Genomic DNA, 12,081 nt, shown 5'->3' with positions numbered 1-12,081 from the left:
ACACCTTGAGGTAACAGATCTTCTGTCCAAGACTAGGCTCATCAGGCTAATCATAGGGTACAGAAACCCCTTGCTCCTGTTGGCACTAGGTTACTCTTCAGCAGAGACATACCTTCAAGAACCAGAAGAAGAGCAACAGAGTCTAGGGTACAGTAACAGTGTACCCTAGACTCTGTTTTTTCTTTATATGAAGCAAATATTTAAATAAAAATTAGAAATTACCCTGGAAGTTGCAAGAGAGAACCCAAGAATGCCTCCAGTTTGGAAAATCAAGGTCTTGGCATTCCACTTACATTTCATGTTGAAAACACATGGGACATGCTGAATAGAATTTGGCCTTAGGGCATATTTTTTTGAGTATGTTATCTTGTGTTTTAGTCAAAGGAGATGCATACTTCATTAATTTAGTGGAATTTGGAAAGCTGTCTACCTGATGTCTCAAAGGAGATGTAACAACAGAAGTACCTGGTATCCTGGAGAAGCATCTTAAATAGTACTCAAGTCATCATCAGCCTGAAATTTCAAGCTTTAACATGGAATTTGTGGAAAATTGGTTTCTTGTTAGAGAAGGACTGAGGGCAAGGTGTGATACTCCAAAGCATCCAATTTGCACTGTATATGAAGGTATAAGCTATTAAGTCAGGCCCACCTGTGCAGTGTGGTTAAAAAGAATACATATCTGCATTTGAATGACTGAAGTCTGAGGCTGAGTCCTGCTGATATTTTTTTTGGGGAAAAGTAGGTGCAAAGTAGAAATTTCCTTTGTCACTCTATAAGAAAAGTGTGTAATTTCTGCCAGTATTGTACTTGTCAAGTAGCAAGTCCCATTTGAATTTTATCCAGTAGTTTATCCAGTATTTTATTCTATGGAATGCTCAGTCTGAAAATCAGCAAATAATTTGTCAAAATTATTTTAATCAAAAATTTTAGCATTTATTAGCAAGCATCTACCCTCTTCTCCCTGAATCAAGAAATTTGACAGAGGTGACTTTGGAGGAGTCACTGTGAAAGTACAGTTTTGCTCTGTATAAAAAATCCATTCCATTGCCGTTTTTCATGATGGAAAGCTTCTTCTTCTTCAGTTATCCAACACAAGCATTTCTTCACAAACTTTATGTGATAGTTTTTTCCCCCTTCTTTTGGTCACTCTCTATGGCAGTGGTGCTGCAAACAGTCTCTGTGTGCCTGTGCAAGTATTGCTGTAATCCCCATTTGTCTGTACTATGTAATACTTGGCAGCCCATTGTTTTCTTTCCTGAGTGCAGTCTGGATGTTTCCCACTAAAAACAAATGAGCTGCAAAATTGCAGTTTTTGCCTCAGACCTTGTGAAGATGTTTGCCATTTTGTAAGAGGGGACACTTTAATATATTATCAGAGTCAGGGTTCTATGTAGCTGTTCTGAATAAAACTACTTTCTGCAATGAAGAATAGGTGCACTTATGCAAATGTAGATTCTTAGAGCACTGAGAGTTTACCAGTGTACGTAGCTGATGTTAAAATAATGAAAAGGTAATCCCAAAATACTTTTGTTAAAAATGTATTGAATGTAACAGAGTTCTTTTGCTTAGTGTCTGAATATGTAAAATGTTTTTATTTCAAAACTCTGAAACTCATTGTTCTGTTTTAGCTTCACTGGAAGTTTTAGAGTATATGCTTATAATTCTAAATAAACAATATTGTGCAGATATTAACCAGAATTTTTAAACCTAGCGAAATAATGCAAATGTTGATAAGAATAAGAAAAATGCAACACTGTTACACAGGCAGCCTTGTTTTGCTTGGTGTAGTGGCAGCATGAGAAAGACGAAAATGTTGAAATTGTTTTAGAAATACAAATTGTAACATACATTTTTGTAGAACAAGGTGGTTTAGATATTTTGAATTCTTCCTACATGTGTATTCTTAAGATACATTTCTTGCTGAATTTATAATCCTCATTTGGGAGCAATTAGTATGCTTTTAATGCATTTATTCTGAATATGTTTACTCTTCTGAATGAAATATTCTAAATATGGAATGTGAAATACTTACTTGATTTGATAAATTAAGGTTAGTTAGGGGTTACAGTTTGAAAGCTTTTTTCTTTGTTTTTAAAGTTCAGCTTTGTTTTTGCTAAGACTTCCATTTTAATGGAACTGTATTACATTTTTTCATAGCAAGCAGTAAAAGAAAATATGAGGAGAAGGGAAGCAGAAGAAAAACAGAGACGTGCTAAAATAGCTAAGGAGAAGGCAGAAAAAGAAAAACTGGAGAGACAACAAAAGAAAAAACGCTTGTTAGAAATGAAAACAGGTAAGTGATGTAGAAAATACATTTGACCAAGCATTTTACTGGAAATAAATCTTCTATTTTTTCATTATCTGAATGTGCTATGAGAAAAAAAAAATAGATGAATGCTTTTTCATTGATCAAAGTTTTCAGCAAAGAGGTGTTTAAATTTTGGGTTTTTTTAATGAGCTTTCCTAATCGCCTGGAGTTATAAAATAACTCAAATTGCTGCCTTTTATTTTTCCCTTGGAATATATTGAACCTTGTGTGACCACGTGTGAGTTCAGTTATGCTCAAAATACTTTATGTTACTTGAGAAAAGACATTTTCCAAATCACAAAGCCATTTTCTTTAACTAAGGTTACATACTCATTTTTGTTCTTTTATAAGACTAAGCTCTTCCTAAATTACTTGGTATTTTTCTTTGAGTATGTCAATTGTTATTTTAACAGGTCCCTACTGAAACACCTCAAAAACCCCTTCAGCCATGCATTTTAAAAGTTACTGGTGCTATATTGTCTTTTGTACCAAAAGAGATGCCAGATGCTGTGAGTTTTCTGTTACTGAAAGAGGTGTTTGATGGTCCTCAGTATGCCTGTATTTTATCCTAGGCTGAGCTTCTGTAGTCCTTCAGAATGATACACGACTTACGGTGTAAATTGCCATGAGCTTCTCTTTTTCTTTTCCTGAGCAGGTCTTGTTAAACAGTTCTCTACTTAAAGCCTGGTTGGCACCTTTGGCATAAATGATTATCTGTCTCTTCCAGTTTTCACTAATAGCCAGAGTAGGTGTGCTTAGTTTCAGAGATGTTTCAGACCAAAAGTCTTTGATTCATTTTTATAAGCCTGTCCATGTTTTGAGTTGTGAGTTCTTGTGGGAAATCAGGCAGCTGCTCTCTGGACACAGAAATTCTAAGTACAATTCAAGACCCAATCAGAAAACCACCAGTGACAATCTTTTCAATGTTCACCGAAGATAGAGGAGGCTGCAGAAGACTAGGAAGGGGTAAAAGTGGTGTATGTATTTATGCGTGGTTGGAAATGTTTCACACAAGATTTCTCTCAGACATTTCTCTCAGATTTCTCTTAGTATGTATGACTGATAGTATGTTGGATGAAAAATTGATAGTCTTTTAGTCCAAGTTAAAGCTGTTCTCAAGTCCTGTTTTTCACAATGCCATGTTCAATCTTCCCAGAATACAGGTGCCAACATTGGAGACTTATGTGTTATACACATATGTGTATGTAGGCCTCTGACAGTGGACCTTTCCACGTCAGCTGATGTGGCAGGGAACTAAGTACTTGTCCTCTACTTGTCTTTAAGTAGCTTGGGGTTTTGATATCATACAAATGTACAGAAAGATGTTTCTTCTCCTGTGAGTCATGGAAGGTTCAGTTTGAAATGGCTGATCTAAACAGCAGATAGTAGAAGATGGTGTTATACCACTTCAAGCTATAAATATCTTGAGCCTGATATTGAATAAATTGGCCATTGATGAGTTATAAGGTTTCTTGTGCCTTTTTGCAACATATTTTCAGGTCTACTAGAAAACTTGAATTTTGGGAGTGGGAAGGAAAGGACATGTGGTAGATTTGTTTGTCAGGGAGGACAACAACAAATGTGTGAAAAATGGGGTTGTTTGTTTTGGTTTTTAATGATGAAAATTATTATTATTTTGACAGTCTTACCAAAATTATGCTTACAGTATTTAATTGGAGGCATAATGAAGCTCTGATTTTTTGGAGTTACATAGCCAATGAAAAAAAAACCTGGTTTTTTTTTCCTTTTTCCCTTTTTTTTCCTAGCTATGATTTGTTCATTTAAAGGCTGTCTTCTCATTAAGAATCTGTAAATCAGTCATGTCTGATCTGCTAAAAAATTCATAACCAGGTCCTCTGTCTGTCCAAATATCAAAACACTCTTACCTGAAGTGTGACTGTGGAGTAACTGATTTTTGCTGCCTGTTATTTCTTTATATGGTGACTAGATCACATGTTAGATTTGTAAGAACATTATTTCAAATATTGCTCGAGTAAAAATCATTGATGTAACCAACCCAGAAGTTATTTTTGGGGTTTCAAAGAGGTGCATACTTGGTAAAAGAGAAAATATGGGAGCATATATACTAAATAGTTCTTCAATGTTTTTTTTTCTCAGTGGATGGATCATAGTGTATTCTACACCTCAGCTCTTTTTTTTTTTTTTTGAGTAACATGGCGTTTTAGCTGAAAATGATTTGATGATTAGGAATGGCTGTGAATCCCTGTACTATGTGCTGCTTCATGATTTCTTAATTGTTTCTCTTAAACTTCATTTAAATACTCTAAGAAGCAGTGACAGCAAAAAACAATAAAAAATTAATCCAATCCCATTTTACTGGGCTGACGGTCATTAGCAGCACTGGTTGTGCTATTATCTTACCCTTGTCACTATAATGTGTTCTTAGTACCTATCAATCACTACCTCTTCACAGCTTCACAGTGTCCAAAATTTAATGTCAGGATAAAATCCCATGGAGTTGATACTGTAGTGTTGGTGATCATGCCTACCAATGATGTTTCTAGTTGACAAGATGACATACTGAAATTTCAGAGGTTTTCTACAAGGGAAGCTAGAACTGAAATGGAATTTTTTTCCTACTCTACTATCTCACTTTCCTTCTCTAGGCACAGTTTTGGACTTTATTCTTTTATAAAATGGTTTAATTTCTAGATGGTTCAAATCCTCTTGTTGATTAGCTCCCCAGGCCACAACAATTCCTTTGATTTTCCCTTGCTTAGCTGCTGCTCCTTTTCTTGAGGTAAAAGCAATCTTTCAGTGCTTGAGGTTGTACTTTTATTCAGTGACTGTTAATTAGCCATTAGTGACTACTTTATGATTCTAGAACTTCTCTTTCAGCCTATACTTCATACCTTTCAAGACCGGAGGTGCCATCCAGTGCTTAAACAGGATTTGTATCATCATCCTAAGCTTGCATTGTTTACCACTGGTCTTGTTTACTGCACAGATATCTAACTTTCCCCAGATTCTGCTTTGTTCTTGAAGTCCTTTTCTTTGGGTTTCTTCATCTTTCATCTGCTTTTGGAAGCTATTTGAAGAGGAGGGATTGTTGCCTGTCATGCTACCTTTGGCTGCATGAGGTGGAGCAAACTAATTTTGCATAAAAGTAATCTATGTAATACTGCAAAAGTTTTTAGTTATGTGAGGTTATTTGCTGACTTTTTTTCATTGACAAAAACTTAATATAGAGTCATAGAATGCTAGGGGGTTGGAATGGAAAATAAACCCCCAACCCCTCTGCCATGTGCAGGGACACTGACATCGTAAAGTAATATGTTACAAAATATAAATTTTATTAAAATATACCCAGTATGTGACTTGAGTCATTAATTTGCATACAGCATATTAGGACTGTATTTATACCAGTTTTGTATGAACTACAACAAAAAATAATGAAGACTACAAAGGTCGTATTAATCCAAAAAAACCCCCAATCTGGATTAAAGGTAACTCCTCAATTTTAGTTTAAACTAATTTCTTCAGGATGAAAACAATAATTTTGTTAGTAGTAATAGACATTTGTGACAAATATGAGTTCCAAGGTAGTCCTGTAATTGGCCTTTTCACAAACTATAATAATCTTTCTTAGCCTGTGTTGTGCCTTTGATACGCAGGTGACAACTGAGCCATCTAGATCCCAGGTATGCTCTGTCATCCATGCTTCTATATCAGGCTTCTTTTGCCATACTGTTGCACCGTATCAGTGTTGATATGGTCATTTTCTCAAATTAGATAAACATGTGCACTTGGTGATAAGTCTTTGTGAAGTTTAATTTTTTTTTATATATCTCAGATATACATGTGTTAATATTTTATAGTTTGTGAAGTGTGTAGTGTTTTATGAATATGCAGTACAGCATGTTTTAGGAAAACCTGAAACATTTTAGATAGTCTTTACAATATAAATTTTAACTTCTGCTAATAAGACCACAGATTTCTGTTATTATATGGAATAGTTTCATTTGCCCTCTTGCAAATTGTTTTTGAGATTTGGACCTGCAGCAAGTGTCAGATTTACACACCTCTAAAGTGTAGTTTGCTAAAAGTCTCTATCTCTACTTTACATCTTAGCAACACCTTCATGTCCTAGTGGTCACAGCTCAAATAGTTCACTGATAAAGAGGGCTGTGAGTCTTCGTTTTACATAGTAAAAGTATCAGCTTCATATTTTCCTTTCAGCTCCATCCTAACTTGAAAAGTAAGTGGAATTCAGTAAACATTTTGACTAAGTAATGAGTGATACTTAGCATTTTGAAATTTATGTTAATAAAATCTGTCCACTAAATACTCTCTAGACTACAAAATTATACTCATTGTGAGATACTTTACTTGCTTTTGTGAAGCCAAATCAAACTATCACACACTACTCTTCCAAAGGTAAATATCCAGTGAAAGGGGATCTTTATGTAAATGCCACTTGTCTGCATACTATTAACATTCAGATACATACTTTCTCATGCTGTTCAGATTCTTAGTAGAAGCGCACCAATCAATTATTTTGATCTTATCAGAATGTAAAGAATTCTATAGCTGAGATAATAGCAGCTAAATTTATTGCAATATAATTGAGAACTCCATCATTGTGGCATCTTCATTGTGTCTTACTTTGAATGCTATTTAAGTAACAAGCCACTATTATCAGTGGTTATTTACAAAGATTGCCCTTTTCTTGCATAAAAGCAGTGAAGTAATGCCAAAATGGAATATCTGATTTCCAATATAGCATATTAGTTTGTTCTCAGTTGTGTCATTCAGTTTCGTTTTTATCATCATGATCTAGTTTTAAATAAGTTTTAGTTCATTTAAACAGTTATGACCTTATTTGCAGTCAATTTTGCAGCATTTATTTTTGCAGAGGTTTTATATTGTTTATCTCGTTTTGGAAAAAAACAAAACAAAACACATTCCTGTCTCACAAACTTGCTAAGAGCATTTTAGGCTTTGGTTCTTCAAATATTTACTGCTTTATTACTGTCTGCGAAGTTGAGCAATATGAATATTTTCATTAGTTCTGTAGTGTTTTGCAAAACAAAAGGACACCATGGATGCCAGCACTGATAGTTTAAAAAATGAAAGTAGTAAATGTAATTAGGTAATTAAAGTTCAGGTTCCAACAGATAAAATGCTTGCCTTTAAAATAAATTGAAAATCCCCAAAGCTATTTATATTAGTAGGTACCCTCAAAGACCTTACTTTACCTGCTTAGCTCAAGTTCGTAAGGCCTCCATTTTATTAATTTGTTCTCACTAGAGTAAGAGATTCAATACTCCTCAAGAGTACTCCTTTCCTCTGAGGGGAGTGAAGGACTGCAAAAGTCATTGAAATGACATCATTAGTTTCTAACATATGTTGGCAATTTGTTTTTTCAAAATTTCTACTGGGGTAATATCCTGAAAAAATACAGATTTTTGGACAACAGTATGTATATTACTAGCTTTTGGAAATTTAGGAATATGTTTAATTCAACTAAATTAGTAAATTTAATTGTAAAGGGGATATAAGATCTGACAATGATATTTAAGAAGAAGTCCTAATATCCTACAAGCATTTGGTATAAGTTATTTTCTTCAGGTAGTTTCCCCTTTTGGAATTTCAAGTGCTCCACTGAAGTTGGTCCCTCCCTGGTGCTGCTAACTTTTTCCTCTTGTTCCCTGATTGCCTCCACTTATCCTCAAATTGGGCCCTCTTCACCAAGAGGATTCCTGAGGTCAGGAATCTGTTATTTGAATTCATTCTTAAGAGTCACTTTTATTAGGAAGCCAGTGGGAAATAACTCTTTTCCATAACTGTGAGGAGTGTAAGCTCTTCCTCTTATGTTAAATTACAGTGGCAGAAGCAGAAAGAACTCTGAGACCTTTCAGAGTTGCTTACTCAGTATTTGCTCATGTTAATATTTACTGGACAGTTGGTAGAGTAGATCTAATTTTTGCATAATGTCTGTTTACAAAAAGAAAAAAGAACAAAAAGAAAGTCATACATACGAGGAAGGAGATGTGACAGACGTTGGCCACAAATCCACCAGAAAGGAGTTATCACTTGATACTTCCCTAAGTATGGAGGTTATTTTTCAGCTACAATTGCATTGTTTTGACAGTAAAGTATAAATCTGGGTAAATTAGCAAGAACATCCAGATGTTCCCTCAAGAATAATTGGCACATACATGCTTGAAAAAGGTTCCAGAGAATGGTAAAATACAGGTATGTTTAATCAAAAAAAATCTAAGAGACTCAATGTGATACATCTGATGTAAAACATCTGCAGAAGCCACAGCAAAAGATGAGATACAGCAAACCTTATCTGTTCACAGAATTTGATGTTTTTAGTGCAAGAAAATTGAACTGATGTGAATGTACATTAATCTAATCAACAACTAATAGTCACAGCTTGTGCTCTAACAAGATGTCAAAGGTGTTAAGTCTTCTGGAACATGGAGGTTCATGCACTTATTTGCAGCCCATGGGCTCAGAATGCAGCAACTGCTGTTAGTTTGTACTATGTAGAAGCTCCAAAAGAGCAAGTTGTTTAGAAGAAACAATTATTTTCCTTCTGAAAATTTTACTTAGAAGTGGAATCTTTGGAGATAGCAGCTGAAAAGCATTTGTGAAACTGAGGTTTACACAAAGCCCAAGGGAAAATAAATAACAGCTGTATTTGGAAGACAGAAAAATAATTAGAACAAACAGAACTGTTAAAAAAAATTAAGGGTCAATAAAGAAATGTCTGTAGATGAATGTTCTCATAAGGCTTGCCATTTATGTTATAGCGGTAAAATTTCTCAACAAATGTGAAAACAATGCTGCAAACTTAAAATGGCATTACCATGAAAAACAATTACAATCTCTGGAGACATCTTTGGGATTAAGGGCTCTAACAGCTCTAATGTTTGTACAGATAGTAGGTTTTGATTTAAGTAGGCATTTCCTAATCCAAATACTGCCTCACATCTCCTCTGTAAGGAAGTAGGCATCAGAGTCCTCTAGAGTCTCACTCCTGCTATATATGATGCTTTTATTCTTTCTGTTTTTTTTCTGTATCATCAAAAGTTTCTTTTCTCAAGTTGCAGAGGAAGGGAGGAATAAATATCCTTACCAAAGCATTGGAGGATATGCTTTATTTTTACTTTCCTCAGTTCAAGGTTGTAAAAGAGCCAAGAACCTGCTCAGTAATTGTTGGAAAGCTAGCTGATGGGAAGGTCATGTCTCTGACTCTTCCTTCAAACTGAGTCTGCTGCTGCTTCTATTACTATGCTGTTTGCTAGGACGCTTATCTTCACTCAGCAATACCTCAATGGTTGTACAGAAGTACAGCCTTGTTACTGCATACCAAAATATTCTTGCTCTGAAGCTTGCTGACAAAAGTGACTTGATTTCTCTGGCAGCTTCTCCCTATTGAAGACTACTAAAATCAAATACAAAGTCTTTGAATCATGAACAGCTGGAGACCAAGAGACCATTCTAGAAATGTACTTATATATTTATCCTGTCCTTTATATAAATGTTTGCTATTGGCTACTAGTGCACAAAGGATGCAGGGGTAGGTGGGCTGTTGATCTGATTTTTCTGGGTACTCTTAGGCATTTACACCTACCCAACCCAAGACCAAAGGGTCTTTCCTCAGAAATTTTCCTTAGAGTAAGCTCAGTCACTCAGTCCAGTCTGAACTTTATCACTCCACCCATGAAAAAATATTTAACCTGAACATTTTCTTGAGCCCCTCATCTCTGTAACACAACTTTCAGTATGAGCAATCAATGTGTATATTTTCTAATTTATTGCCTGTTTATAAATTTAAATGGAAACAGTACTGGTCTCAATAAGCTTCTTCAGAGGCACACAGTAACCTGTGTTAAAAGAAATAAGATATTCACACATACCTACACAGGTGTATTATGTCCAGCTCCATATATTCTTTTAAGAAGCTGTGTTCAATTAATAATGCTTCTATAGTTGTTCTTCCTGCTTTCTAAATAAAATTGTAATAGATTCATCTTAATAATAGATGTTTGTATTTTTTTCCTCCTGTGAAACAAAACTAGTGAAAATACCAGTTTTTGGCTAATCTGGAAAGCAGATTGGTTGTATTCTTGTCAGTGTCATTGGAGTTGTCATGTGTAAGGAAAATGGGAAACTCCTTAATAGTAAAACATGTTGACTGACTTCTTCATCTGTAATCAATAGAATCAACACTTCTTGCTATTAGCTGTCCTTTCAAGTCATAGCTGTAGATAATACGAGTGCATAAGGCTGATCTGTTTTGGTTATAAGTGGTTAAATAAAACTAAAAGAAACTTAACATTGTTCTCAATTTAGCAGGCTTTTTTCCCCACTGAAAGGCACAGCATCCGTAGCGAATAGGAAAAGGGCTATAAAAAGATTGAGACTTTTAAATGGCTATTAAAAACATTAGCAGGTAATGCAATATAAAATGCATTTCTAGACTATCCTGTATTGTTGAGTTGGTGAAAGAGTAGGTGTGTATGCAAAATTCCGTGGACTTAGTGAAAAGATAACCTCTTTGTAATCAGTTTGTGCTCATTGCCTACTGTCCTCTCTGGGCATCTCTAAGATGAGTCTGGCACAGTCCCCTTTACACCCCACACTGTTCCCCACAGGTGTTTATATATATTTTAAGATCCCTCTGAGCCTCCTCCTTTCAGGCTGAGCAGCCCTAGCTCTCTCAGTGTGTTCTCATATGAGAGATGCTCTAACCTCTTTAGCATCTTCATGGCCCTTGACTTCGCTTGGATATGTTTGTGTCTCCCTTGTACAGGGTGCCAGAGCTGGGCTCTACACTGCAGATATGTCTCACCAGTGCTGAGAAGAGGGGAGGAGGCCCTCTTGTGACCTGCTGGCAATGCTTTTCTTTGGTCATCTTTGCCACAGAGCCACAATACCCATGATCAGGATGTTGTCCACCAGAGTCCCCAATTATTTTTTTTAAAGATGCTTTCGAGCTAGTTAGCCCCTCATCAGTGCTCCTGGATGAGGTTTCACCTCATCACATGCAGGTCTTTTATTGGAGTTCATTAGGATGCTTATGTGTTAAGCTTTTCAAGGTTCTTCTGAATGGGTCAGCCATTATTTTGAATTTTGCACAATATGCAAACTTGATCAGACTGCACTCTATTCCTTCATTCATGTCATGAACAAGATATAATAAATATTATCCCCAGTATCAAGTCCTGGAGTACACAATTTCAAAGGCTTAGCTTTCTGTTAATTCTTTTATAAGTTCAGTTTACCTAGATGTCTTTCAGAAACACTTTTTGAGAGTCATTCTACTGTATCTGGCACCAATATAAATAAAACTGGATAATCTCTGTGGAAAACTCAGTGTGAGTTTACAGTGTTTTTTTTCTGTTGTCATAGAAAGAAGGGACTTACAGACTCACAATGAACATCAGAAATGTTTTATTAACATTTCTATTAAAATGCTCAATATTAAGATGATTTCACTCTCAGTCCTATTATTTAAATGAGAAATTGTGGTCCAGCTGAGATGCAAGAATTGGTACCTTACACCACTGAACTATTTTTGTGTGTCATAGAGCCACCTCTTACCACAGATTACCTTTTGATTTTGTCATATGAGCAATCCCAAATTAAATTCGTGTAAGTATCAACCTTAATTACAACAGCTGATTTGAAAGGGACAGCTGTCTTTCAGACTTCATGAAGGGTGGAGTTTATTTTGAATTTAACTTGTTTTAAGCTCTCTGGAGCTTGGAGCCCTCTTTGTTATTATGATTAGA

The 12,081-nt window shown here is 35.4% G+C and overlaps 1 protein-coding gene across 1 annotated transcript in view; it reads left to right on the top strand.

Moving 5' to 3' along the window:
* The window catches only part of DIAPH3 (diaphanous related formin 3), a 203,987-nt gene that overhangs the window by 130,262 nt on the left and 61,644 nt on the right, over positions 1 to 12,081 (top strand). The window contains exon 24 of the mRNA XM_054271625.1: positions 2,158 to 2,293. Within this exon, the coding sequence (XP_054127600.1) occupies positions 2,158 to 2,293 (136 nt within the window). The remainder of the gene's footprint in view (positions 1 to 2,157; positions 2,294 to 12,081) is intronic.

The sequence above is a fragment of the Melozone crissalis genome, unplaced genomic scaffold, assembly GCF_028551555.1.
Source record: "Melozone crissalis strain CALT ecotype California unplaced genomic scaffold, PUWL_Pcris_2 ptg000013l_1, whole genome shotgun sequence".
NCBI lineage: Eukaryota > Metazoa > Chordata > Aves > Passeriformes > Passerellidae > Melozone > Melozone crissalis.
The sequence above is the reverse complement of the archived record's forward strand: the minus strand, read 5'-3'. Positions and strand labels throughout refer to the sequence as shown.